The 26,767-nt window shown below is 33.9% G+C and overlaps 8 protein-coding genes, 1 long non-coding RNA gene and 1 pseudogene across 10 annotated transcripts; 5 read left to right on the forward strand and 5 right to left on the reverse strand.

The window, feature by feature from the left end:
- Positions 1–1,474: 1,474 nt before the first annotated feature.
- LOC104742461 (amino acid transporter AVT1J-like) lies at positions 1,475–3,141 on the reverse strand. Its single transcript, XM_010463470.3, has 3 exons — positions 2,945–3,141; positions 2,255–2,865; positions 1,475–2,169 (listed from the first exon to the last, which is right to left on the reverse strand). Exons 1-3 carry the CDS (start codon positions 3,024–3,026, stop codon positions 1,648–1,650), a joined length of 1,215 nt encoding a protein of 404 aa, XP_010461772.1. The 5' UTR covers positions 3,027–3,141; the 3' UTR covers positions 1,475–1,647.
- Positions 3,142–3,190: 49 nt separating this feature from the next.
- Positions 3,191–6,289, forward strand: LOC104742464 (cytochrome c biogenesis protein CCS1, chloroplastic). Its single transcript, XM_010463471.3, has 8 exons — positions 3,191–3,755; positions 3,841–4,060; positions 4,147–4,258; positions 4,369–4,641; positions 4,759–5,024; positions 5,158–5,314; positions 5,415–5,498; positions 5,660–6,289. The coding sequence occupies exons 1-8, from the start codon at positions 3,368–3,370 to the stop codon at positions 5,807–5,809; spliced, it is 1,650 nt and encodes a 549-aa protein (XP_010461773.2). The 5' UTR covers positions 3,191–3,367; the 3' UTR covers positions 5,810–6,289.
- Positions 6,276–7,797, forward strand: LOC104742463 (protein LATERAL BRANCHING OXIDOREDUCTASE 1-like; annotated as a pseudogene). Its single transcript, XR_015580556.1, has 4 exons — positions 6,276–6,607; positions 6,688–6,935; positions 7,017–7,344; positions 7,430–7,797. The product of XR_015580556.1 is annotated as a protein LATERAL BRANCHING OXIDOREDUCTASE 1-like (transcript).
- Positions 7,798–7,917: 120 nt separating this feature from the next.
- Positions 7,918–8,622, reverse strand: LOC104742465 (uncharacterized). The gene has a single exon (XM_087485639.1). The coding sequence runs from the start codon at positions 8,525–8,527 to the stop codon at positions 8,069–8,071; it is 459 nt and encodes a 152-aa protein (XP_087341765.1). The 5' UTR covers positions 8,528–8,622; the 3' UTR covers positions 7,918–8,068.
- A 782-nt stretch (positions 8,623–9,404) lies between these two features.
- On the forward strand, positions 9,405–11,233 carry LOC147928750 (uncharacterized). The gene is made up of 4 exons (XR_015580557.1): positions 9,405–9,526; positions 9,626–9,718; positions 10,646–10,745; positions 10,838–11,233. It is a non-coding gene; the product is annotated as an uncharacterized LOC147928750 (long non-coding RNA).
- Positions 11,234–11,493: 260 nt separating this feature from the next.
- LOC104742466 (uncharacterized) lies at positions 11,494–12,575 on the forward strand. The gene is made up of 3 exons (XM_010463473.3): positions 11,494–11,817; positions 11,903–12,095; positions 12,315–12,575. Exons 1-2 carry the CDS (start codon positions 11,656–11,658, stop codon positions 12,092–12,094), a joined length of 354 nt encoding a protein of 117 aa, XP_010461775.1. The 5' UTR covers positions 11,494–11,655; the 3' UTR covers position 12,095; positions 12,315–12,575.
- Positions 12,576–12,748: 173 nt separating this feature from the next.
- Positions 12,749–13,888, reverse strand: LOC104742467 (CASP-like protein 5C3). The gene is made up of 3 exons (XM_019235214.2): positions 13,364–13,888; positions 13,161–13,293; positions 12,749–13,077 (listed from the first exon to the last, which is right to left on the reverse strand). The coding sequence occupies exons 1-3, from the start codon at positions 13,492–13,494 to the stop codon at positions 12,883–12,885; spliced, it is 459 nt and encodes a 152-aa protein (XP_019090759.1). The 5' UTR covers positions 13,495–13,888; the 3' UTR covers positions 12,749–12,882.
- Positions 13,889–14,062: 174 nt separating this feature from the next.
- Positions 14,063–15,428, reverse strand: LOC109128595 (mitochondrial import receptor subunit TOM6 homolog). Its single transcript, XM_019235215.2, has 2 exons — positions 15,153–15,428; positions 14,063–14,272 (listed from the first exon to the last, which is right to left on the reverse strand). The coding sequence occupies exon 1, from the start codon at positions 15,342–15,344 to the stop codon at positions 15,180–15,182; it is 165 nt and encodes a 54-aa protein (XP_019090760.1). The 5' UTR covers positions 15,345–15,428; the 3' UTR covers positions 14,063–14,272; positions 15,153–15,179.
- A 1,009-nt stretch (positions 15,429–16,437) lies between these two features.
- LOC104743984 (uncharacterized) lies at positions 16,438–17,271 on the reverse strand. Its single transcript, XM_010465014.3, has 3 exons — positions 17,227–17,271; positions 17,014–17,098; positions 16,438–16,883 (listed from the first exon to the last, which is right to left on the reverse strand). Exons 1-3 carry the CDS (start codon positions 17,251–17,253, stop codon positions 16,438–16,440), a joined length of 558 nt encoding a protein of 185 aa, XP_010463316.1. The 5' UTR covers positions 17,254–17,271.
- Positions 17,272–19,907: 2,636 nt separating this feature from the next.
- On the forward strand, positions 19,908–24,887 carry LOC104742468 (long chain acyl-CoA synthetase 2-like). Its single transcript, XM_087484403.1, has 19 exons — positions 19,908–20,378; positions 20,507–20,570; positions 20,694–20,783; positions 20,881–20,937; positions 21,020–21,068; positions 21,199–21,275; positions 21,386–21,425; positions 21,530–21,624; positions 21,754–21,921; positions 22,395–22,505; positions 22,606–22,693; positions 22,773–22,839; positions 22,930–23,005; positions 23,207–23,324; positions 23,407–23,655; positions 23,826–23,965; positions 24,079–24,264; positions 24,379–24,498; positions 24,697–24,887. Exons 1-19 carry the CDS (start codon positions 20,224–20,226, stop codon positions 24,742–24,744), a joined length of 1,998 nt encoding a protein of 665 aa, XP_087340529.1. The 5' UTR covers positions 19,908–20,223; the 3' UTR covers positions 24,745–24,887.
- The last annotated feature ends 1,880 nt before the right edge of the window (positions 24,888–26,767 follow it).

The following is a 26,767-nucleotide window of genomic DNA, read 5'->3' on the forward strand; positions in this document are numbered from 1 at the left end:
TTGCGTTTTTTAAGGGAAGGTAATATACTCTTAGACCGCTTTTTGTTTGTCTAGAATCAATTAGGTAGCGTTTTTGTAGATTACGCACTGTTATTTTATTCTTTTTTAATTATTTATTTTATAAAGAGAGTAATAATTAATTAAATTTCAACAATAACTCTATGCTATATTTGATCAAAAACAAAATCTCTATGCTATAAGTATTTTCGATTTTAAAAGTTCTGATAAATGAATTACTTTTTATTTATTTTTATAAAAAAAATTACTTCATTGTTCTTCACAAACTACAAAATAATCACTTATAATATGGAAAAACAGATCCAAAAAACTTAAGTCAGGTTTAATCAAAAAATAATTTTAAATTATGTCATCTAAAATGTATCATATTTATGTTAACTAGATTTAACAATTTACAAGTAAACTATAGTTTCTTCTATAATGAAATTATTTTTAAAAGATGTATTTCTTCATTATTTGATAAACAAAATTTTACATGATTATAACTTTGGTTTTTAAAGTTCATAAATTATAAATAAAAATGAAAATACTATTTTGCTAACAATAAAAACTATAATATGTTTATAATGTGTAACTATAAAAGTATATTAATATAATATATTTGTTTATAATGTGTAACTATAATATGTATTATGCACCGCTTATTGTTTTTTTCACCAATCGAACATTATTTTGTACCGCTTATTTTGGAATAACCGCACTTGTCCCGCAAATACATTTGTCCCGCACGTACCGCAGTTGAACCGTACCGCACTAGCAAAATTTTTGTCCCGCACTACTGAATCCACAGTTACCATTCGGACCCTTAATATCTATCATAAAAAAGTTATAAAATATTTTCACATGTTTTTTAATATTTAACTAATAATAGTAACAATTAAAATATAATATTATTTTAATATTATACAACAATGATATAGGAGGAATGATAATAAAAGAGATATTAGATAGAAGTATATATATATATATATATATATATATATAAGTGGGAGAAAGATAACAGATATATATTAAAAATAATAACAATAGTACTTTTTGCTTTTGTCAATAGAAAACCGCTGGGTAAAACCCATTATCATTATTGATTACAAAAGCGGTCCACGTTATAAACTGGTGGATAAAACTGCATATTTTTTTTTCTAAAACCACACATTGTTGAAAAGTTCTTTGATTGGTAACAAAAAATCGTTTTTGTGTTTTCTCTCTCTAATTCCGCTTTTTTTCTGTCACCATTCATGGCCAAAGTTTATTAGACTATTTACTATTACGTTGTTGGATAAAAGAAATTTTATCCAACAATGACACGTTTTTCGAATGGCTATTACTCTATTACTGTTACAACAGAGTATATATATTTTAAGCAAAATAAATATTATTATTATTATTATTATTATGAAATATTACATAAAAATATAGAAAGATTACGTAAAAAAAGTAAAGATTTTCGTACACTAGATAAAAAAAAAATTAACTCGTTAATATCATTAACTTTGTTTTTATTACAGTTACATATATTATTACAATTTCACCAGTCCAATTTTTTGAAAAGTTTCATAGGCAAAATCATGGAGTATTGGAGTCTAGAAACTTGAGGGAACAAAAAATTGAACATTTGCAATTTTTATCAACTCACAAGTGAACAATGATCCCAACAATCGCCGAGTAAGTCCCCGTGACCATAAGAACTAAACCCATCGCAATAATCACCACCAAAACCACACTCTCAAACTCCATACATCTCCTATAGCCCTTACTGATCTTTAGATAAATTGCACATGGAAATACTATCGAAGTAAAACTAGTCAAAAGTGCGCCTATAAGTGACATTACATACCCAAACAATGGCACAACAAGTGCAACCAATATTGTTCCTAAAACCAGCCCGGTTCCGGTCAACATACGAACGCTTCTCCTTTTATAGTTTGCTTTCATCAACCGGGTATTGATTGCTTCCATGATGGGAGAAATGATTAATGCATATTTGGTTAGGGGGCTCACGATTGTGGTAGAGATTGCTATCACCGCGCTGACCTTATGTGTTGGAAGGTTTAAAGTGATTTGTGATTGCACCTCTTCTCCATACATTAAATATCCAAATATTCCCATCACACCGTATATCATTGATGATAACGCAAAGCTTATGAAAAGAATCTTTAAATACACAAAAATAAAACAAATTAAATAAAAACAATCTTGGTACGTAACTAAAAATGTTTTCCATGACAAATATGAGTACCTTAGGGAAATGGTTTTTGTTCTTCATAGAATTGTAGATGGTTGGGAAGACCGGATGTGCTGTGTAGCAAACAAGATACAAACTAACTGAAGTGGGAATCCCTGGCCAGTTGACCAAAACACCTTTGTTCTTAAATCCGACACCTTCAATATCGCCGATCCAAAAAATAGACATTACTAGTATACAAGAAACAAGGATCCCACCGGCTGATATATACGAGAGAAAAACATGTGTTTCCAACCAAACTGTTGGAACAACGATTAAAGAAGCAACAACGATAAACAAGTACTTTTTGTCGAGTATGAAACATCCACGAAATCGGATTGCCGCATGTGGAAACATGTGAGACATATTGTCAGCTTCTAAGATCAAGATTGCCGTGGCGACTAGGTACAGTTCGATGTATATGAAGATAGAGACTAATAACCGACCTTTCCTCCCAAACGCTTTGTACGCTATATCAGGGTAACTACGAGTCGTTGGCTCGAGTTTAAGGCAACGTTGGAGGAGTAAACCAGTGTACCAAGTCGTAGCTCCAATCAGAAAGAAAAATAGAAAGCTACTCCATCCACCGGAGGCAAGTGCATAAGGAACAGCCAAGATTCCAACACCTAACACATGTATTAAGCCTAAGAGTGGATATTATATATAGTTCTATAAAAAAAAAGTAGCACTGTTATAATTTGATACCTGACAAAGAGTTCAAAGTGTTGAAACAAGCGTGGACGGAGGAAACACCAACGTCACCGTTAATGTCGTCGGAATATTCCATCTCCGGGGGGTTTATACGTTTTTAACACATGTATTAACCAAAAAAAATAAAAAAGCTTGTAAACATGTCAATTATTGAGTAATGATGTGTGTGTGGAGTACACATGTTTTGTGTTGTTGTGTCAGTGTGCTTATGTATGTATATTTATAGTAGACCAAAATAATAAACCGGAAAGTTGGTGATTTAAACCGGTTAAATGTGAAACCGGTTCGGAGTTTTATCTTCTTCTTCGTCAGAAAGATAACAGAGTTGCCACCAAAGCTCCAGTTTTTATCCCCACCACACAGCAGAAGAAGCTTTGAGGAATGAGAAGAAGATAGAGAGAGCTCAAAGTTTCGAATATGATTGTAACACTAAACCCTAGGATTCTCCATTTCTCCAAGCTCCACCCTCTTCCTCGTTCTTCTTCTTGTTTCTACAGAACTCGGAATGTGTCTCTGACCACAAATTGTAAGCTTCAGAAGCCTGAGAATGGGAATCAGAGAAGTAGCGGAAATCTCACGAAGACCATTTCGCTTTCCGATTCGGCGCCGCCGGTCACGGAAGAGACGGACGTGGAAGTTTCCGGCGATCGGGTTGTTAAGGGAGGTGGTAATGGTGGTGGTGGTGGAGGAGACGGAAGAGGGTTAGGGTTTTTGAAGAAGTTACCGAGAAAGGTTTTGTCAGTTTTGTCTAATTTGCCTCTTGCGATTACAGAAATGGCCACCATCGCTGCTCTTATGGCTCTTGGTAAGTCCTAGTTCCTTCTTTTGGATGTTGAGTTTGTTGCATTAGGTATTTGAGAAACTGATCAAAATTTTTCATCTTTTTTAAGGGACTGTGATTGAACAAGGTGAAACCCCTGATTTCTATTTCCAAAAGTATCCAGAGGATAATCCTGTGTTTGGGTTCTTCACTTGGAGATGGATTTTTACACTTGGATTTGATCATATGTACTCTTCTCCTATCTTTCTTGGGATGTTGCTTCTTTTAGCTGCTTCACTTATGGCTTGTACTTATACTACTCAGATACCTTTGGTTAAGGTTGCAAGGAGGTTTGTGTTCTTTTCTTTACTTTGTTACCGTGTTTTACCTCCTTGTTTTCTAAAGAAGAAGAGCTCATGAGTTTAGCAAATTGCAGATGGAGTTTTATGAAGTCAGATGAGGCAATTAAAAAGCAGGAGTTTGCAGATACTTTGCCAAGAGCATCCATTCAAGACTTGGGAATGATTTTGATGGGTGATGGATTTGAGGTTAGGATTATTTCTATCCTTTTCAACTTCTTCGATAGGAGTCTGTGAGGTTGTTCTTTAGATTGTCTTGGTTTAAGTTGTAGTGATTTTGCAGTTTGTGTGTTCTGCAGGTGTTTATGAAGGGTCCTTCATTGTATGCTTTTAAAGGTTTGGCTGGTCGATTTGCGCCTATTGGAGTACATATATCAATGCTTCTGATTATGGTGGGTGGAACCCTCAGTGCGACTGGGAGCTTTAGAGGCTCGGTCACAGTTCCTCAAGGGTTAAATTTTGTCATGGGAGATGTCTTAGCACCAATTGGGTTTTTCTCAGTTCCAGCAGATGCTTTTAATACTGAAGTTCATGTTAATCGATTCACCATGGATTATTATGATAGTGGAGAGGTGAGTGTTTTGTTTTGCTTACTCTGCACTCTCTCTCTTCATGATTGAAATGTCTTGTGACCATTGACAATTAAATAGAACTCTTTGTTTGATATTTTGTTTTCCCATTTTGTGTAGATCTCACAGTATCACTCTGATCTTTCACTCCGTGACCTTAATGGGAAAGAGGTTCTGAGAAAAACAATTAGCGTTAATGATCCCTTGAGATATGGTGGGGTCACCATATACCAGACAGATTGGAGTTTCTCAGCCTTGCAGGTGACAAAGGATGGTGAAGGACCATTCAACTTGGCTATGGCACCTATTAAGATCAATGGAGACAAGAAGTTATATGGGACCTTCTTACCAGTTGGTGATACTAATGCTCCCAATGTCAAAGGAATGTAAGAACCTCTTTACCTTTGATGAACTTACAAGAGTATGAGAGATGTAACTTTTTCTTGGATTCTTGACATAGTTATATTTTGATGTGTCTTGTATAGGCCTTAAACTTTGCTCCTGTTGAGTTTTTTTCAGATCTATGCTAGCTCGGGATCTACAATCTATTGTTGTATATGATCTGGAAGGAAAATTCGCTGGAATAAGGAGACCAAACTCGAAGCTTCCCATTGAGGTTAATGGTATGAAGATCGTCATTGAAGATGCAATTGGAAGCACTGGTCTTGAGTTAAAGGTAAGAAACACTTCTTGAAATGGCACTGGCACATACAAAAGATGAGACTTAGTTTCTTTCAATATAATACAACATCTTTGTTCTTGGTCTTGTTTCTCAGACTGACCCAGGAGTACCAGTGGTCTATGCTGGTTTTGGTGCTTTAATGCTCACAACCTGCATTAGTTACTTATCTCATTCACAGGTAAAAGTAACACTTAAAATCGTTATCAATCAAAGTCTTTATACCGATGTGTTTTGGCATTTGGGTTTACTAGATTTTGGTCTTCCACCTCCAGCAACCTCTTCATCATCTAACTCTGGTTTCCCTTTTTCTCTTATGTTTGTTTGAAACGTTATATGAAGATATGGGCACTACAAAACGGAACAACATTGGTGGTCGGAGGAAGAACCAACAGAGCGAAGAACGAATTCCCTGATGACATGAATCGATTGCTCGATCAAGTTCCTGAGCTAATCAATAAGAACACTTCAGTTGTCTCTGAGCAATCTTGATTAGCTCTTCGAACTCTGGTACATTTCAAGACAAAACCAATATAGTTGTACAGAATTATGAAAGAAGGTATATAGTTTTCAAGAACACATACACATTCACATTCACATTCTACATGTTGCTGATCATATGGGAAGAGAGAGAGAGAGAGAGAGAGAGAGAGAGAGAGCTAGAAAGTTAGAGACTGAAACTTCAGAATCGATTTGCATGGAGGTTTTGTTTGAAGAGTCAGAGTCTTAGCTTCTACACCGTGAAGTTAGAGAATAGATGGTGAATACTGTACTATTTTTTTGTGGGTAGGTTTTCTTGTTTGTCAAGTTATATGATCTGTATGTATCTCTCGTAACTACAATTCATCGATACTACAATTGTTTTTTACTAGCTCTGTTATATTATCCTCTGTATAAATATTTTACCCTGTAAACAATAATATTCAATTGCCGACAGAAAGTAAATAAAATAGTGTTATCTTTGGGGCCAAACTGACAACAAAGTCAAGATCGTCTTCTTGTCTTTTGTCCCAAATTGCTCATCAAACTCAAGATCGTCTAAAATCAGTAGCAACCATGGAGAAACCAAAGTTCAAGACTGTCCAAGAGGTGATTGCAGCCGGCGAAGGACTACCGGAGAGATATCTCCATGCACCCACCGGCGACGGAGAAAGTCAAACGCTTAATAGTCCCGTGCCGGAGATGGATATACCGGCCATCGATCTAAATCTTCTCCTCTGTTCTTCTGAAGAGGGTCAACAAGAATTGAAGAAACTTCACTCGGCACTCTCTATATGGGGCGTTGTTCACGTTTGACTCTCTTAATTTAGTGAAGATCAGAGTCATGAATCAATTTCTGTACAAGTTCTTGATTGAAGTAAGCAAAGCAGGTGATGAATCATGGAATCACTGAAGCGTTTCTTGACAAGATTTACAAGCTAACCAAGCAGTTCTTTGCGCTTCCGACCGAAGAGAAACAAAAGTGCGCGAGAGAGACAGGTAGTATCCAAGGATATGGAAACGATATGATTCTGTCGGATGACCAAGTTCTTGATTGGATCGACCGTTTGTTTCTCACTACTTACCCTGAAGATAAGCGTCAACTTAAGTTCTGGCCTCAAGTCCCAACCGGGTTTAGGTAAAAAATCCGTACTTAACAATTTCAACACCATCTTGGTTCTTTGACACTGTTGATTCTGACCATAGTTTCTTTCTTCAGTGAAACTTTACATGAATATACAATGAAGCAACGAGTAGTGATTGAGAAATTCTTTAAGGCTATGGCTAGATCGTTGGGATTAGAAGAGAACTGCTTTCTAGAGATGTATGGAGAAAATGCTGTCATGAATGCAAGATTCAATTTCTTTCCTCCATGTCCGAGACCAGACAAGGTTATTGGGATTAAACCGCACGCTGATGGCTCGGCTATCACTCTTCTCTTACCTGACAAAGATGTCGAAGGGCTTCAGTTTCTCAAAGATGGGAAGTGGTATAAAGCTCCAATAGTCCCTGATACAATTCTGATCAATTTAGGAGACCAGATGGAGGTAACTTAATCATATAGATATGTTTTTGTAAGATTGATTGGTGTAGGTTTGACATAATGATCTAATCTTATGTGTGTGTGGTCAGATAATGAGCAATGGGATATACAAGAGTCCGGTTCATAGAGTGGTGACAAACAGAGAAAAGTAAAGGATATCTTTGGCAATGTTTTGTGTACCAGGTCCAGACAAAGAAGTTCAGCCAGCGGATGGGCTTGTGTCTGAGGCAAGACCAAGATTGTATAAAACAGTTACCAAGTATGCGGAGCTCCACTACAAGTACTATCAACAGGGTCGAAGAACCATTGAAGCTGCATTGATCTGATAAAATACTTTTCATATATTGGGTCTGTTTGCTTGTTGTAACTTGGAACTTTGAACTCTAAGAACATATCGTTTGACGTTATATATCAAAGCTAATGATCAGTGGTGGTGAGCAAAGCTCCTGGAATGAAATTGCCTTCTTTGATGGACTCGTCAAATTAAAGGATTAGATAGTTCGGTGATGCTTTGCTAATCGCTTTACAATTGAGGCTACTTTAACCATTGATACAAAACCGTAACTACTGAACATAATAAGAAAAAACTGATTTATTGATAAAGGTTTGTTATATATCACAAGTTAAAAACGCCCAAGAGCTTCCTCTAGTTCCAAAATAAAATAAACAAAGAAAATGCTGAAGAAGCTGAGTAGCAAAACGAGGTCTCTTCCTCCGCCACAAAAACCTCAACAGGCGGCACAATAGCCTTGACCGCCACAACGACCACCACCAAAACGGCCACCGACAAAAAGATTAGGAGGTCCACGACCACCGAAATAAGGACCACGACCACCGATGAAAGGACCACGACCACGACCACGACCAAAACCACCTACAAAACGACCAAAACCATTATATTCCTCATCAGAAGATGATTCATCCATAGGCACGCTCTCTGCCTCAGCCTTTACAGATCCAGTTTTAACTTCATTATTTGACCTCATCAATGAGATCAACAGATCCAAATTTTCTTCCATCTTTTGAAGACGAACACCAAATCCTTCCAGTATCTCCATCGAAACAGATATTTTCTTCTCAGTCGTCAAGTCTTTCTTCTGGTTCTCCAAATTATCTTTAAGCGTCGACGTCGTGTCCTTAATCACACAAGGAGCTGCTTCAGCATTGGTGGCGGATTTATTGTCCATGAAGAAGATGAGAAGAACGTCTCTAGGTTACAAAAAGAGAGAAAGTGCAAACCCTAGACAGCTGCTTAAGGAAGAAGGTATTTGTAGAGTCTTTCTTTATATAAGAGCTAATTGCGTAAAAACAAAGCCATTGAGCCATCTCTTTATCTTGTTATTTTGACAAATGTAATAAAAAGGTTATATAATAAACTACAAATCCTAAAAGTAAAAAGATTACCCTTTTTTTCAAAAAGGTATATGAACATATATTAATAAAAAAGAAATTATACAATAAATTACAAATCCTAAAACTAAAAAGATTATAATTACTATTTTCGAAAATATAAAATAATAATAAAGTAATCTTATTATATAAAGCTTAGTTTTCAAAGTTAGTAATTCATATAATCGCAACATGTGTTAAGTATATCAATAATATTTTGACATGTGTGAAAAAACTTTATTTAATAATTATAGAAAAATTAAAAAAATCCTAAAAAATAAAAGGATTACAATTAATATTTTTGAAAAGTATATAAAACAAAAAGTAAAATATTATATCACTAATTCTTTTAGGAAATTTATCTACTAAATTACAAATTTCAATAGGAAAATATGTGCAATTAATAAGGAAAATATTACAATTATTATTTATTATAATCATTTAGTAAAAATAAGTTTATACAGAAAAGTGATTAAAGTATAAAACGTAATATATAAAAAATAAGATAATCAAAATAAGAAATTAATAAAATTTTCTTAAGTTTTTCAATCATATTCAATATTGTTGTCAACTTATATAAGATGTTTCTGCGTGCCGCGATCCGAATTCACGGATATTTCACACTCTACGCAAAAAAACATTTGTTTATTGTGATTGCTTCCTTAATTAGTTTACGGGTTTAAAAACAAAGGTGTTTTGGTCATTGAGTCAGGGCGTCGCACCTCATTTAGTCTGTACCTTGTTTGCTACACAACTCATCCTGTTTTCTCAACAATTCACTTATTTATCATAGAATTGTATAAAACATTTTTTTGTTGAAAAAGATTTATTTAATAGAAACTTCTTCTATATATCATTTGTTAACCGGTTTTTTTTTTCTCTTTGGGTATTTGTAGATCATTTTCATAAGCTTTTTCTTATTATCAATGAACTATGCATATGGAGAAGAAGTGAAATCACAAACCACTTTAAACCTTCCAACTCAAAAGGTAAACCACATTTGTGAGTTCGCTAACCAAACTAGTGACAATCCTCATAAATATTACTAAAATGTTTTTTTTCAAAAAATATTATTCTTAGATTTATTTTCCAAAAATACTACTACTGTATAATTTTTTTCCAGAAATACCACAAAATTAAAACTAAAGATTTAATATTCATACTTAAACCGTAATTTCTAAACACTAAATCACATCCTAAAAACTATACCCTATATAAAATTTTCAATCCAAACATAAAACATATATTTTACGCCCTAAATAATCAAATTTTTGTGTTTACTATATTTTCGGAAAAATTAATAGTAATATTCCTTAGAAAACACCTAAAATGTGGTATTTTTTCAGGAATTTCTCAATAAATAAACCAATATTTCTAGTAAACTAGATTAGGTCCGCGTATTAACGCGGATATAAGAAAAATATGTGAAATTTTAAGTTGTATTCAAAATATTAATTTTCATTCATTTGTTTTTTTTTAATCGGATTTAGAGTTCACACACTCCATCTTCCAATACAATTTATTTGTATATTACATGATAATAAAATTAGATTTTAATTCTATTCACTCAATCCTAATGTGTAATATTTGTAATTTTCATATAAAAAAAATGCATTGTATCAAATTTATATCTTACTTAATATTTTAAAAAAAAACTTAAAATTAATAAAACATAACTCTCAAAGAAAAAACTGAAAACTAATTTTATCTCATATTTGAAAAAGTAACAATATCTTAAATATTTGTTTCATAATTTGTAATCTCATACATAATAGTTTTACTACTTGTCCAACTAATTTAAATAAAACTTTACTAACATTATCATAAATTAATCAAAAATTCAAAGACGTTACTATGAGAAAAATTATTTGTTTATGTAAAGGTGAGTATCTAAAATCATTTTTCTTACCCGATAGAGATGTCGAAGGGCTTCAGTTTTTCAAAGATGGCAAGTGGTACAAAGCTCCAATGGTCCCCCCTAATTCAATTCTGATCAATTTAGGAGATCAGATGGAGGTAACTTGATCATGTTATTAATTATATATGATTTTCAAATATTGATTATAGTGTGGGTTTGACATAATGATCTTGTATGTGTGTGTGGTCAGATAATGAGCAATGGGATATTCAAGTGCCCGTTTCATAGAGTGGTGACAAACGGAGGAAAGGAAAGGATATGTGTGGTAACAATTTGTGTACCGGATCTAGGCAGTGAGATTCAGCCAGCGGATGGGCTTTGTGACTGAGGAAAGACCAAGATTGTATAAAACAGTTACGAATTTTGGGGAGCTCTACCACAAGTACTATCATCAGGGTCGAAGAACTATTGAAGCTGCATTGATCTAAAATGAAATATTCTTTAAGTCTCCTTTTAGAGTTTACAAATGGGTTTGTTTGAACTTTTAATGAGGCTGCATTGTCTTGTGTTGGGTTGCACTTCTGGGACTATAAAGAGAGTCAAAACTCTAAATCAAATTTCCCTATATCAATCATTATTTGAAGAACATTAAGCCAATACTGTACGAAAATTATTTCGGATTTAATTCGGTTCTAACTCCTCATTTACAATACTTTAACAAACCCTCCATATAGTGAAGATGATTGAATTAGTATTAGAAAAGCATAAGGTAAAAAAACTATGTTTTTTTTTTAAAGGTTTGACGAAAAATAAAATAACAAACATTTTGGATTTAACCAAAAATAAATTAAGTTGGGCTTTATGAGGGTTTCTTAAAAAGCCCATTTTACATATTCAAAAGAGCCCAGTGAAAAACCCTAGACTAAACCAAACATTTCACTCTTCTTTTCTCTTCCCTTTCCGATCTGAGTTTCTCAGGCGAAGATTTTGTATCACTCTATTTTCCGGTGAATCTCTCTCGTCCGCCCAAATTTCAGTAGTTCGACTTGATTAATCGGAGGTAAAAAAATGAAGCCGGTTATAGGCACAGTGGTATCGAACAAGATGCAGAAATCGGTGGTCGTCGCCGTCGATAGGCTCTTCCACAACAAGCTCTACAACCGCTACGTCAAACGAACTTCCAAATTCATGGCTCACGACGACAAAGACGCCTGCAACATCGGAGATCGAGTAATTCACTCAATTTTTGAATGTTTGGTCTCTCAGTAGGCTTTTAGGAAAAACAAAAATTTGAAGATTTGGGGTAATGTTGCAGGTGAAATTGGATCCGTCAAGGCCACTGAGCAAGAACAAGCATTGGGTTGTTGCAGAAATCATCAAGAAAGCTCGAATCTATTCACCTCAGGCTGCTGCTGCTGCCGTTGCTGCTTCTGCTTCTGCTTCCTCGGCCTCCGTTGCTGACTCTTCTGCTCAGTCTCAGCAGATTCCTCCATCATCCACTTCTTAAGGTGATTGCTTTAGTCCTCTGCTACTGAATTTTGCTTACAGAGATGTATCTTATTTTGAGCTGCTTTGATGAGAATTAACTCAACATTTTACGGTTTCTAGTTAGTATTGCTGTGTGACAATATGCATAGTGTTATTATCTTAGATACTTGAAACACTTCAGCACTTTATATTTCTCGTTATGGTTTTGCCTTATCATCTCTTTTTTCCTCTTCTTGCAGATTTGTTAGGAGCAACGTCCATGGAGAAGGGAGAGATGTCTATGAGAGACAACATAGGCACTGTACCGATCGATATATTTCATCTTAGTTGATGCTTTTGGATCTTGTCTGTTATATTAGGTTTCCTGAGATGATTTTGAGTTATATTGATGGTGATAGATAATCTGGTGAAGGTTGATCAATAAACACTGTTAAGCAACTCTGTCTTCTTTTATGTCATTTTGGCAAATTTAGTGCATTGCTGAATCAGCAAAAGTGTGATATAGTGATGTTGTTATGGAATTCGTCGTTTCGGGCATGGAACAAGCTGGTTAAATGCCTCTTTTGGTTCTACAAGTGGCTACACTAACTAATATGACAAACTAAAGATCAATACCTCCTAAAAGATCAGTCATTTCTTTGCTCTTCAACATTTGAGATTATGGGAACCTGTCTTTCTTTCTTGTTAAATATATCTCTTATAAAGTTTTTTTTTGATAATGAGTCTTGATAATCTATCAAGTTACAAAGACTTGAGTTTTTCTATAGACAATTTTGTGTTTGCTACCTATCTAGTTTAAGTTTTGTTTTAGATCAGAGAGGGAAGTAACCAGAGATTGAAGAGAGAAGAAGAAAGAGATAAGAACCAAGTCAGGAAAGCTAATGTTGCTGCAAATTGATATCTGTTGCAGACTGTTGGAGGGCAAGAGGATCCATCTGATCGCAGAATATCAACAACACTAGCTGCTGATGATGCTGCAGCCAACACTAGAACAGACACCACCTGTAAATAAAAAAATGGTGAAACTCAGATCGAAAACTCTGTTTTTTCTTCCTTAGTAAGCATTAGATATATAATAGCGTTACCCAATCACCAATAGAGATAGCTAGAAGGATCCTTGGCTTTTGAAATTGTTGATTGAGAAGAATACAATAGATATCGACCATTGCTAATGTCAGATTCCATGGTATAGCTACAGACATGATCGTCACCAGGAAGCTGCAGATTTGTTTGTAGGATTGTTAGGGCTCATATAAGAGAGAATATGGGATTAGAGAGTTAAAATTACCAGAAAGCAGTGAACTGGTAGAAGCGAACACCAATGGTCATGAAGAGAAGAGCGCCAAATGCTAGTATCGTTTGCCCTAATCTTAAGGAAAGGCTTGCAGTTGTGCCCACAGAGCCAGGAACCTCAACCATCACCAGCCTTTTTTTGCTTGTGTCAGATGTAAGTTAGCGCTTGAATCTAAATCTCGATAAAGATGTAAATTTTTGACATGGGTCTGGAAGATCTTGTGGAGTTTTTAATTAAATCATCTGGGTTTTCGTTTACTGGTGAGGACAAAGAGATGACGATCATGATCATGACGGAGAAGAAGAAGAAGAAGAAGAAGAAGGGAGGAATAAAAAAGTAAGGCAAGTTGCTAGTGTTTCTGGTTCGCACGTTGTTTGTGAGAGTTACGAATGGTGGAAAACAGAAGACTGTTCATGTTAAAAGAGTTGTGGTCTGTATTCATCAGACAAAGCAGAGCAAATGTCGGAGAAAACTGTTATGCAACACTTTTGAATCTGATTCCTTCCTTCTTCATTTCTTAAAACACTCCACTTTTTTCTTTAATTTATTGTACAATAAGTCGCTGCTTTTTAGAATTTACACGACAACACCTCACAATTTGCTATCTTCACAAAAATTGTATACCACTGGAAGTAAATTTTGCAAATTCTAAAGAATGGCAGAATTTAAACTGCATATCGGTGCTAGAGAGTCTTTAAAGGTAATTTGTTGGAATTTGGAGGAATGAGAAGAACAGAGGACAAAGAACAAATAGTCAAGTAGCAAAAGTAAACCACTATATAATAAATGTATATCTCAACTCATGATTAGGTTATTTCAGATCCTAAAGAGTAAGAAGATTGCAAAAACAAAAAACAATGTCTTCCATTGCATCATGCTGCATCCATCTCACCGGCTTTAACACTGCACATAATGAAAGAAGATAGCGGCTTAGCAAAGATATTTGAGCTAAGAAACGGGGAATCCATAGCATAGAGATCACACACATTATGTATATGATGACTTGGATTATTCGAAAAACCCTTCTAAAACTACACACAATCTTGTTCTAACATGTTGAGAACCTATAGAAAATTTAACATTAAGGTTCCTTCAAGAAGACTCTCTTATGCCAGCACAAAAGGAGCAAACAAGCTTGATCTCCAAAAGATAATTCGATATACAAGATAACTTATTAAGTCATAAGCTGAAACATATATTATTGTGAACTCATTCTCATTAACAAGCCTTAAAAGAGATCTTAATATGGCAGAGGAATAAGGAATCCGTGTAAATCACACACATTCTTGACAAACCTCTAAAAGCACATTCTAAACTAAACTACACACAATCTTGTTCTAACAAGTATAAAAAATATTGAAAATTAAGATTCAAGAAGACTCTCTTTCATGCCAGCACAAAAAAGGAGCAAATTAGCCTTTGCAATATACTCAACAATCTCTAAATTCTCATGGGATACATTGGTATATAAGATAACTTCATACAAAAATTATATATATTCTCATATCAACAAGTGAGCCTAATACATAAGCAAAGCTGTAATTATAAATTCATTAGAATGAAACAAGCCTCAAAACCTAGTTAAGAAGTGAATGATGAAAACATCAATATGACCTGAAATTTTCAGTTTATACTTCTGATCAAACTCAAGTAAGTACCATAACTCGATCCTAGAGTATTAGGCCTCAAACATAATCAACTCAATCAAATCTTGCTAAACTAACAAAATCATATCAAAGGGGGAGTCAAATCTAATAGAATCCGAGAATTTTAGTATCCTGACCTGAAATTTTCAAAGTGAATCGGAGTCTCAGAACTCCATCTTGAGCTCATCCTTGGAATCGGAGAAATAAGAGAGGACGTAAGGAACAGCACGGACGATGACAACCCAGCCGCCGAAAAGAGCTACATGGGTACGGAGCTGCTTCAAGGCCACGGCCTTATCAGGCTTTCGCATGAACATTCCTGGAAACATGGCTGCGATCTTCTTCTTCTTCTTCTTCCTCTCTGATTGTGGTGGAGCTTTTGCTTTCTTAAGATTCTAAAACCCTAACCCTCGATTGATTTGCCCTTTCTCCCTTTTCACAGTAATATGTGGGCCGAATTTCGGATCTGAACTGTTACCAAAAAGCCTTTTAGCCCAATTGAGGACGGTTTATTTATTTTATTGATGATAATCACTTCATCATTAACATTAAAATATGCATCTTCGTTAAATTAAATTAAATAAAAATTATATTAAAGGTTAATTCTCAAGAATATAATTAAATTTAAATTTTCCTGAAAATGTGATTTTCACTAAAACATATTTTATTCTGGAAATACCACAAAACTCAAACTAAACTTTTAAACCTTTCTTTGCCAAAAAAAAAAAAAAAACTTTTAAACCTTCAAGATTAAACTTTAAACCTTCAAAAAAATATTTAAATCTTAAATAGTTAACTCTAAACCCTAAAACCTAAAATGCTAAAAAAAAAAAAGCAATTCATAATTTATAAACACTTGAAATTCATTTTTAGACTACAAAGTTTTGTAATTATATTTTTTGGAATAACAAAAAACTAGTGTTGGTATTTTGGAATATTTTAGGGTATTTCTCTTTATTTATTCAATTCGGGTATGTTTTTTTTTGGTTTTGTTTTCCAATATGAAATTTTAATTCGATTCAGAAAGTTTAATCTGGTCATGTATGGATGGTGGCTATTTGATATGTATAAGTTGTGACAGCTTGATATATATACTTGGATATATAATTTAGCTGAGCGATAATTAGAGAAGCATCATCACTAAATGTAATACATTAGCATCGGGCTATACACATGTAAGAGTCCTGAATTATGAATTTGATTAGATGAGCCAAAATTGTTCATACGAGTAACGAAAGAACACCATGAAGCATATATTATTATGGATTGTCAAACAAAATAACCTCACACTTCTAATCAGAAAGTGTTAAAAGTAAACTAATTAAAACTGTGTAGAATAGATAATTAATTAAGTCTAGGAGAGATATTAATTAAAACTAAAAGAGAGAGAGAGAGATAAATGTAAATAATAGTTAAGAAACTTCACATGATAGAGCAGTCGCTAGAGTACTCTGATCTGTAACCGTATGGAGGAGGAGGAGGTTGGCCAGTGTAGCTATCGTGAACGACCCTTTCATCATACCCATTGGGTCGGGACCATCCGTAGTTAGGCTCATTATACCAAGGCGCTGGCTGGCCCATCACAGGCGAATAATAAGGTTGCGCCACCATAACCGCTTTAGAACTTGAAGCTGGTGCTGGTAGTGCTGGTTTGGGCTTCTCTGGTTCTTTAGGCTTTTCAGCTTCTTTGGGCTTCGCAGGCTCTTTCGGCTTCTCGGCGGGAGGTTTGGGTGGATCGATGGTCTCGATGAGCTTAATAGACCCACGTCCTTTGGAACAGAGTTTGTCCATGACTTTCTCAGGACTACAGCAAACCACTTTGATTGTGACTGTGTTGCTTCCTTCATCGAACTTTTGGTCTCTTACTTCTTTTGTGTTGGCAAAGTGCAATCAAAAAGAAAAAGAAAAACACAGACACAAGTTATTATCACTATGAAACATTCCGAACCAAAATATGTAATGAGATAAAGCTAGCTAGCTGCCAAAAAAGGAACATACGAGGTATGCTGCAAAGAGTTTTCCTGACTTGTGCGACATTCTTTTCGGAACTGAGAGGCTCCGTCTTCAATTTCATCCAAGTTACCTGTTTTTATGCTCATATGATTTTCTCATTATTTGTAACGATTTTTTTAAATAAGTGCTAAAGGTTTCAAAAAGACGATCGAAGAAAAGAGGCTAGAGAATAGAGAATAAGGGAGATGAGAGCAGTACCTTCTCCATACCCTTCTGATCGGCCATGGCTTTGCAAAGAGAGAAAACCTAGAGTTTAATTACTTAGCAAAATGAAAAACATGTTAAGGTGTAACTATGCTATATATGGAGTCTCATTGAGGCATGCAAGGAAATATAAGTTGAATATTGTACAATTTACTTTTCTCTTAGAATGTATGATATCCTTAGCTGTTATTTACGTATATTACGTAGTCATAAACAATGTAAATTTTCTTTTTCTTTTAACTTTCTATACATTTTTTTTTTTTAAAGTCAAATTTGTAAGTTTTTTTTTGGTAGAATCAAATTTGTAAGTTTAGTATTATAAGAATGAAATAATAAAAGGAAAGGAAAATAATAATAAAAACATGTAAATTCCGGAGTGAAGTGACATACGAAGAGGAGATCCTACGGCTGTGAAATGTGATGACTCAAACTTATCATTTTCCATAAGTTTGTAACACGTCCGGATGGGAGTGTAATCCGAGTTAATTGTATTTGCAGCACTTAAATGAAAGAGTAGTGTGTCCGACCGGTCAAGTGCGGAGATCCCCGTGAAGAAAATAACTATTTTCTAATGAAAAAACTATTTTAATTATAAAATAATGAAATTTTTTTTAGGTGTTGTGCAAACATAATTTTTTTTTTCAAATTCTAAAATATGTATACTTTGTAGACTTACTTGGTTGTTATTAGTGATGAAAACTTTTTGGTTTTTTTAATAGTGATGAAATTTCATATATTTTCATAAAAAATAATACACGTTGATAGTTCCTCAACTTTCAGAAATGCATGTTTTCGTAGATTTAATTTATAACTTATAAAAAAATGTCTAAAAATAGTGTTGTTTAGCTTTCCATTTCGCTGATAATATAATTTTTGAGGTTGGGAAAATATTACTGTTGACGACACTATCCGAAACATTAACCTTTAATTTACCATTTTCTTGGGAGAATAGAGTCAATGATGAAGGTAAAATCACTTATTTTATTTGTTATATTTCACTCTAGCTAGTCATGGGCAATCGGGTTTCGGTTCTACCCAATCGGGTTTCGGGTAAATCGGTATAAGACCTATAGATCCTATTTGGTAATTTACAAAAATTTTGGTACGGTAAGGTTAGTAACCGGTCGGGTTCGGAGCGGTTTTTTACTCCAATACAAAATCTGAAATAACCCTAAATTTTTCCGGGTTATAATCGGTTCGGTTATTTTCAGTAACCAAAGTACTCAAATAACCGACTAAAACCCGAGATAACCGATTAAAATTATAAATACCCATGTAAATTACCAAAATAACCGATTAAACCATAGCCTATTCGGTAATTCTGCTTAACCTGAACCCTATCCGATACCGTTTTTATCGGTTCGGTTCCAGTACGGTTCTTCGGTACTGGATATTATGCCTAGGACTAGCCTTAATGGATCAAAGCCTTATTTGGCTTTTAAGTTAAACGGATCTAAAACGGTAACCCAATATACTTAAGTTACAACCTGAACCCGGACCGAAGTCCATTTTACCAAGGCCTCTTAACCCATTCGGTAATTCTGCTTAACCCGAATCCTACCCGATTTAGCTTTTATCAATTTGGTTCCGGTACGGTTATTTGGTACCGTATATTATGCCTAGGGCTAACTCTAGCTATGGCTATGAATGACTGGCCGGTGTTTTTAAATTCAGTTTTAGGATTTGGTTTTCAATTTATGGATTTTGAAATTTAGTTGATTTTGTTATTAGATTTTTGTTTTAAAAATTCCAAAATTAAATCCCCTAGACTATAGGAGAATTTAAAATCTGAAAACTTGAAATGGGAGATTACAGCAAAAAGAATTTCCTATGTTCTAAGGAAACAAAATATTTTTTTTTGATTGGTATGAAATTAAGTATTAAAATGATAAAATTCGAAATTAAATGGGTTGACCTTGTGATATTATATGATTACTGGAGCAGGTCGGAGACTCAGAGAATGACCTTTTCTCGCTCGTCCATTTAAATTCATTAATGGGAAATCTGTAGAGTTGACATATACTACTATACTAGTAGCTACTTAATTGGTTTGATAATAAATACCAAAATCTAGCTATGTTTAAGGTTTAATCCCCAACACATAGTAATTTGGCTCGTACACACAAATCAAACGATATAATGCTAAATTGCTAATTGTAAACAAAAGGGTGAAATGTAATTAAAAAAAGAGATTAGACTAGCATCCACATATTTTAAATCATGTTTAACTAACATAAACAAACTGAATATTGTTCAACGTAAACATCATATATAACGTGTTAATGCAAACAGAAACACTAGCATCTTGAAGAATAATAGAATATAATTTATTGTGCATCATGTGATCATATTTCACAATATTTTTACTGATAAATAGCATGACTAATTTCTGGTCTCATGAATCCCATGTCATGACATAGATGCGTTACTATAGTCATAAAAATCCTGATTATAACAGTGATTGCGAGCTAATGAAGTCTAAGACAACAATAAGAAATGAGAAATGAATTATTAAACAATACAATTTTTAAATAATTTTTTTATCTCTAAAAATCCCTTATCCATAAACCAAATCACATGCACACAGTCAGTTTTCAAATAGTCTACGTGTGGGTAATTACTCTTTAGGTTCTTTACAATATTCAAACCCACCAAATCTACTTACACGAAACTTTAGTACTATTAAAATTTAAAAACATTAGATAGCAAACAAAAGAAAGAGAGGCTCCTAATAAAGGCGCAATTAAAAACCGGTCGGAAATACACCAATTGTGAGACTGAATGAGTTATTGCTCAACCACTTCTTCTAACTCATAACCACAATCTCCAAACTTCACCACCGATTCACAGAGACTTTTATTAACCTTCAAAACATTTATTTATTTTTCCAATCTTCAAATAGAGACACTCACACTCCTTATCTTCCTCATCCTCCATCCCACTTTCCTCTTCAATTAAAGGTAGATAGATACCTCATTATATTAACACAAAATGGCTTCAGCGGCGGATCATGTGTTGGTGGTGGAAGATGGACGGCCAGCCACGGCGGATAATCCATCGGCTGGACCGGTTTATCGATGTAAGTACGCTAAAGATGGACTCCTCGATCTCCCTACTGATATTAATTCTCCTTGGCAGTTCTTTAGGTATGGATCTTGAGACCCTTCATAATCATTATTTTATTTTATTTTAAACATGTTGGTCCAATACTGTTTAATGAGCTAATTAATATAACAATCATCCTATAAGATATGTCTCACACTTTATGTATCAGTGAGGCTGTGAAGAAATATCCGAATGAGCAAATGTTAGGCCGACGCTTAACGACTGATTCTAAGGTACAAATATTACATAATATACTCTAATATTACTTTAACTTCTGTAGATAATTAACTAATTTCATTTCATTTCATTTTTTCTTCTCATGGCATCTCAAATAATGTGTGTGTGTGTGTATGTAGGTTGGTTCATATACATGGATCACATATAAGGAAGCCCACGATGCTGCAATTCGGATTGGATCAGCCATCAGAAGCCGAGGCGTTGATCCGGTACATTCCTTTAATGTTTTGATCCAATCAACCAAGTGTAAAATTAATTAAAAGTCGTAGGCGAAGACTTAAAAAACAATTCTTCTTTTTGTCTTAGGGACATTGTTGTGGAATCTATGGATCTAACTGTCCAGAATGGATTATTGCAATGGAGGTAAATCAGACCTATCTAAAATTTTGGGTTCAAATATTTTCCCATTTTATTATAGAGTTTCTCTAAGTGGTTTATATTACAGGCCTGCATGAGCCAAGGGGTGACATATGTGCCTCTATACGATACTTTAGGTACTCTACGCGGATATATACGATCAAGCAATATTTTAACAACACATTTTTTTTGAAATCAGGTTTTCTTCATATATATTCATGACTTATGGAAACCTAAATAATCCGAGGTTCAATCTTGATGAAACAGGAGTAAACGCAGTTGAATTCATCATCAACCATGCCGAGGTTTCGCTAGTATTTGTTCAAGAGAAGACAGTTTCATCGGTAAGTCCATTTTTTTATTGATATCAGTCATACCCTAATTCCATTTTACGTTTCTTGTCCGACAAGATTTGTTTTATTTAGTTTATTAACTCTTGAAAGCCATTCTGTAGATCTTATCGTGCCAAAAGGGATGTTCTTCGAATTTGAAGAGTAAGTTAAAAGTTATAAAAAAAAAAAAAAAACAATCGATTATATTTCTAATAAATTTGAGTTTTGAATCTGAAATATTTCTTTTGCCTCGGTTTTTTGTTTAGCTATTGTGAGCTTCGGGGAAGTCTCGAGTACACAAAAGGAAGAAGCTAAAAACCAATGTGTTTCTTTATTTTCATGGAACGAGTTCTCACTAATGGTCAGTGTTTATAACTAAATGAAAAAAGACAACTTCGTTTGCAAACATTTGGACTTACATAGGATTTACTTCATCAAGATTCAATAATTTCTAGTGGGGTTTAAATTTATTATCTGAAAATATTATCAGGGAAACTCGGATGAGACAAAGCTACCACCTAAGCGAAAGACAGACATCTGCACAATAATGTACACAAGCGGGACGACTGGAGAACCCAAAGGTGTAATCTTAAACAATGCAGCCATGGCGGTCCAAGTATTATCCATTGACAAAATGCTTGAAGTCACCGATCGACCGGTAATCTTCTTGTTACAATTTAAATCTATTAGTTACGTTTTGATGTCTGTAATATCAACGTTCAAAGATAATGATAACTAATGAGATTAGCAACAGTGAACAAATCATGTTTATTTAGGAATCGATGGTTAAATAACACATTTTGACGGCAAATTTTTGCGATCGACTAGGAATTACAAATTTAAATTGCTTACTATTTCCGCGCTGTCAATCCTTTTGAGTAATGATTTGTCACTCAAATGTGCTTTTAATCCATGGATGCTTAAATAAACAAGATTTTGATCGCCCGAAACTTGCTGCTAAGCTAGTTACTTCAAAACATATATGGTTTAGTTGTTGTCGCTGTCACTGGTCGTTGGTGATTTTAAAGGAACCGGACTGTTATAGGACCAAACAAAGCTTTGGAGTTTTCAAATTTAGCGGATACACAACTTACAAATATATTCTGGTTTATTTCTTTGGAAATTTTGTAGTGTGACACGAGCGATGTGTTCTTCTCGTACTTGCCATTAGCACATGTCTATGATCAAGTCATGGAGATTTACTTTTTATCTAGAGGCTCTTCTGTTGGATACTGGCGTGGCGTAAGTAAAAATGTTGCTTTTAATTTATTTTTGTTTGAATCCTTTTTGATCTTCTACTTTTTTTACTTAATTTTTGTCCATTATCTTTTTCCTGTGACAGGACATACGGTACTTGATGGATGACGTTCAGGCTTTGCAACCTACTGTGTTTTGCGGTGTTCCACGAGTTTACGACAAAGTTTATGCCGGTAATACTTTTGATCAAATCGAAAATCGAGTTTCGTCTCGTGTTTATTGTCGCTTATTGAATATATTGTATGTCTGTAGGTGTAATGCAAAAAATTTCAGCTAGTGGCTTGATACGCAAGAAAATCTTCGATTTTGCGTATAACTAGTGAGTGTTTCCTTTGTTTCTCCAAAGTAAACTGTTATATAACCTACAGATCAGGATGACTGAATATTTGAAATCATCTTGTCAATACAGCAAATTGGGGAATATGAAAAAAGGATTCTCCCAAGAGGAAGCTTCTCCTCGTCTAGACAGACTTATGTTTGATAAGGTTAGTGTGTTATTTACAATGTAGAAATTGAAGACTATTAAATTTCATATTACAACTTAATATAAAATAATCTATATAATATGGCATAATTTGGAATCAACTTTTTTTTTTGTTTTACTCTTCTCTTTTAACTTCTAAAATGGAAGATAAGACGGAAATAACATAATAGACTTACATAGTCAGAAATTGAATTTGTGACAGATAAAAGAAGCATTTGGAGGAAGAGCTCATATGTTGTTATCAGGTGCAGCGCCTCTACCACGTCATGTTGAGGAGTTCTTGAGAGTCATTCCTGCCTCTAACCTCTCTCAAGGTTATGGTAAGTCTACCTGAACCGATTTTTAATTCATGAAACCGATCTTTTGGTTCGGGGATTAACCGACTCCAATGAAATGTGATAGGATTGACTGAGAGTTGTGGAGGAAGCTTCACGACCTTAGCCGGAGTATTTTCTATGGTGGGGACAGTGGGCGTGCCAATGCCTACGGTGGAGGCAAGGCTAGTGTCCGTACCGGAGATGGGTTACGACGCCTTTTCCGCTGATGTGCCAAGAGGAGAGATTTGTCTTAGAGGGAATTCAATGTTTTCTGGTTACCATAAAAGACAAGATCTAACTGATCAAGTCCTTATCGATGGATGGTTTCACACAGGTATTTAATTGATCTTGGTCTTGTAATTTTTTTAACCACGAATTTTTCTAATGTATGTCCAGAGTATTTATTAAGTGACTAGTATTTCCACACGTACCTTTTGAATGGTTATTTTGACATTTACATATAGTGAATATAATTGTAAAATTTGATTATATTGATATGTGTAGGAGATATTGGAGAATGGCAAGAAGATGGTTCAATGAAGATCATAGATAGGAAGAAGAACATCTTCAAGTTGTCTCAAGGTGAATATGTTGCTGTCGAAAACCTCGAAAACACTTACTCAAGATGTCCCCTCATCGCTCAGGTATTTATCCAATTTTTTTTTAAATGGTATTTTTGTTTCAATAACCATAATCACAGTGTAATTGGCTAAATATTGTCTAACAATAGTACTATATCTACCAATAATTTTGACAGATATGGATCTATGGAAACAGCTTTGAGTCGTTTTTGGTAGGCGTGGTTGTACCTGATAGAAAAGCTATTGAAGATTGGGCTAAACTCAATAACCAATTTCCCAATGATTTTGAGTCTCTATGTCAAAATCTCAAAGCTCAAAAATACTTCTTGGATGAGCTCAACTCTACTGCAAAGCAATACCAAGTACGTACACACTTCTGATTAATCTCAATATATATATATATATATATATATATATATTTTTTTTAATTGATTTTTATGAATGTTGAGAATAAATTATATTGTTTGTATTTGTAGCTTAAAGGATTTGAAATGTTAAAAGCTATTCATTTGGAACCAACCCCTTTTGATATTGAAAGAGATCTTATAACCCCAACTTTCAAGTTGAAAAGGCCACAGCTCCTCCAACATTACAAGGTAATCTTCTACTTACTTTCTTCTTTTCTTGATGAACATTTAATTACCTATAACGGATTACCAAAATCACATTCGTGATGTGTCGCAAATGTACTATGAATCTCTATGATCATGGACTTGTCCTTACTCATGCATATTACTTTTTCTACTACTAATCCAGTTTGAAGATTGAAAAACTAATTTTTTTGTTAATTTCAGGGCATAGTTGATCAACTTTATTCGGAAGCAAAGAGGTCCATGGCATAGACACCGACCGGGCTATTCATTTTTCTGCTGCTATTTTGGTTGTATGATATGTTAAAATTGTGTTCGGATCCTCTCTATATACACTCATCAATACATAGTTTGGAAAATCTTATATTTTATATTAAGCAAAATTTACTTATTAATTTTTTTTCTTGATAAGTATTTTATCCTTAAGATTTGAAGTCAATGTTTAATCAAAACAAAGTTATCTATTTGAGTTGAAAACATAATTATGAATTATTATTAACTTTAAGTGATCCATATGATGCCAGCACAAAAGATAGTAAAACGGAGGTAAATTTCTCTTTCTCTTTGTGGGTGATTTCACATTTACCTAAAAATAATGTATAAATCAACTAAACTGTATCATTCTATTACGATTGATTGATCATAATCATAAAAGTTACATAAATATATTATTAGTCGTTAAAAGTGAAACAAGTACATATTACGTCTTTCTCTTTCTTAATATTAGCTTTGGATTTTGTAGATTGATCATAAAATTAATAAAACTAATTGAGCAACAAGTAACATACTACTCTTACTTACTTGATTTAATTATTTTCTTTCTAAAAACAATGTTATCTGCTAAACGATGTTTGTAACAAAAAATATGTTTCACGAACCGACAGGTGTCTAGCTTTGGAGTCCATATCATTTGATGAAACCAAAAGATTAAGTCATGGTCAAAAGAAAAACAGATGATTAGAGCAATCTAATCGCATTTACATACTTATTGCACAATGCACATGTCTTGACACAACACGGAGAAGAAAAAGCGGATTATCAGGAGATCTCTCCACGTAGCATATATAATAATCTCTTCTTTTTTTTGGGGTTGCAAACTTGCAATGCACGAAATAGCTAAACATGGTTCCTTCGGCAAATCAAAAAAATTAATAAAACCAGATTCTTGAAATGTTTCGTTCCGTCAAACAAGGCCAGATATCATGCATGTGTTGGGTGATCTCAATACAATGCTAATAAGCAACTTTAGAGTATATAATTTACGTTTATACTAATAATTAAGCTAAAACGAGTGATATACAAGTGTAACAGTCCACACGAGACAAAATTATTTAACTCTTATTTATAGTTTTTGTAGATACGCTCTAGTGATACGCTTACGTGCTTAGATTTCTTAATTAAACTAATCGCGTAGATTGCATATATTTGTTGTATAGACGAAGTGGACACGTGTCCATGTTAGATGACCTGATAATCTGATATGTCTTCATAGAACCTTTTTTTTTACAACCTTTCAATTCATGCTATAATATCTTCAAGATATTTTAAAGACATTTTTAGATACTTGATTAAAATATCTCTTAAGATATTATTTTCAAGGCACAACCAGTTTGCTTGTGAAACTGCAATGCAATGGATCACCATGCCACTGCCACATGCATCAAAGTCAACGTAATCTTGCTACGTTACAAAACCTACCAAATCAAGATATATAAGTAAATTGGATAAATAACGCCACATACATTCAAGTCAACGGAATCTTGCTACGTTTCAAAAACTACCATTTTAAGATATAAACGTATTATTGTACAGATGCAGTGGATATTATACGCCTCGTTTTCTTACTACTTTGGTTTTGGAAAGTATACTTTTTTTTTTTGGAAAGAAGAAAAACATACACACATGACATGACGGATTCCATATGTCAAAACTCAAAACACTTTAATGCCGTTTAACAAAAAAAAATAATAATAAAAAAAAATTAAAAACTCAAAACACTTATTTATTAATCAGTAAACTGTTTATTTGTTATGATAAACATATACTAGATTTTAACCCGCTCTACATCGCGATACAATTTTTTTAAAAATAATAACATTTTACTTTTTTTGTTTTTTATATTTAGTTTGTTTTCTTTAATTAAATAATAATTTTGTTTGGATTGTCAATTATTAGAACAATAATAGGGGAAATAAATACATAAATATGTAATTTATAAGCTATTGTCGGATTAAGTCTCAATTTTACCAATGATTTAATTATTTTACAAAATTTT

The sequence above is a fragment of the Camelina sativa genome, chromosome 14 (genome assembly GCF_030686135.1).
Source record: "Camelina sativa cultivar CO46 ecotype springtype chromosome 14, ASM3068613v1".
Classification (NCBI taxonomy): domain Eukaryota; kingdom Viridiplantae; phylum Streptophyta; class Magnoliopsida; order Brassicales; family Brassicaceae; genus Camelina; species Camelina sativa.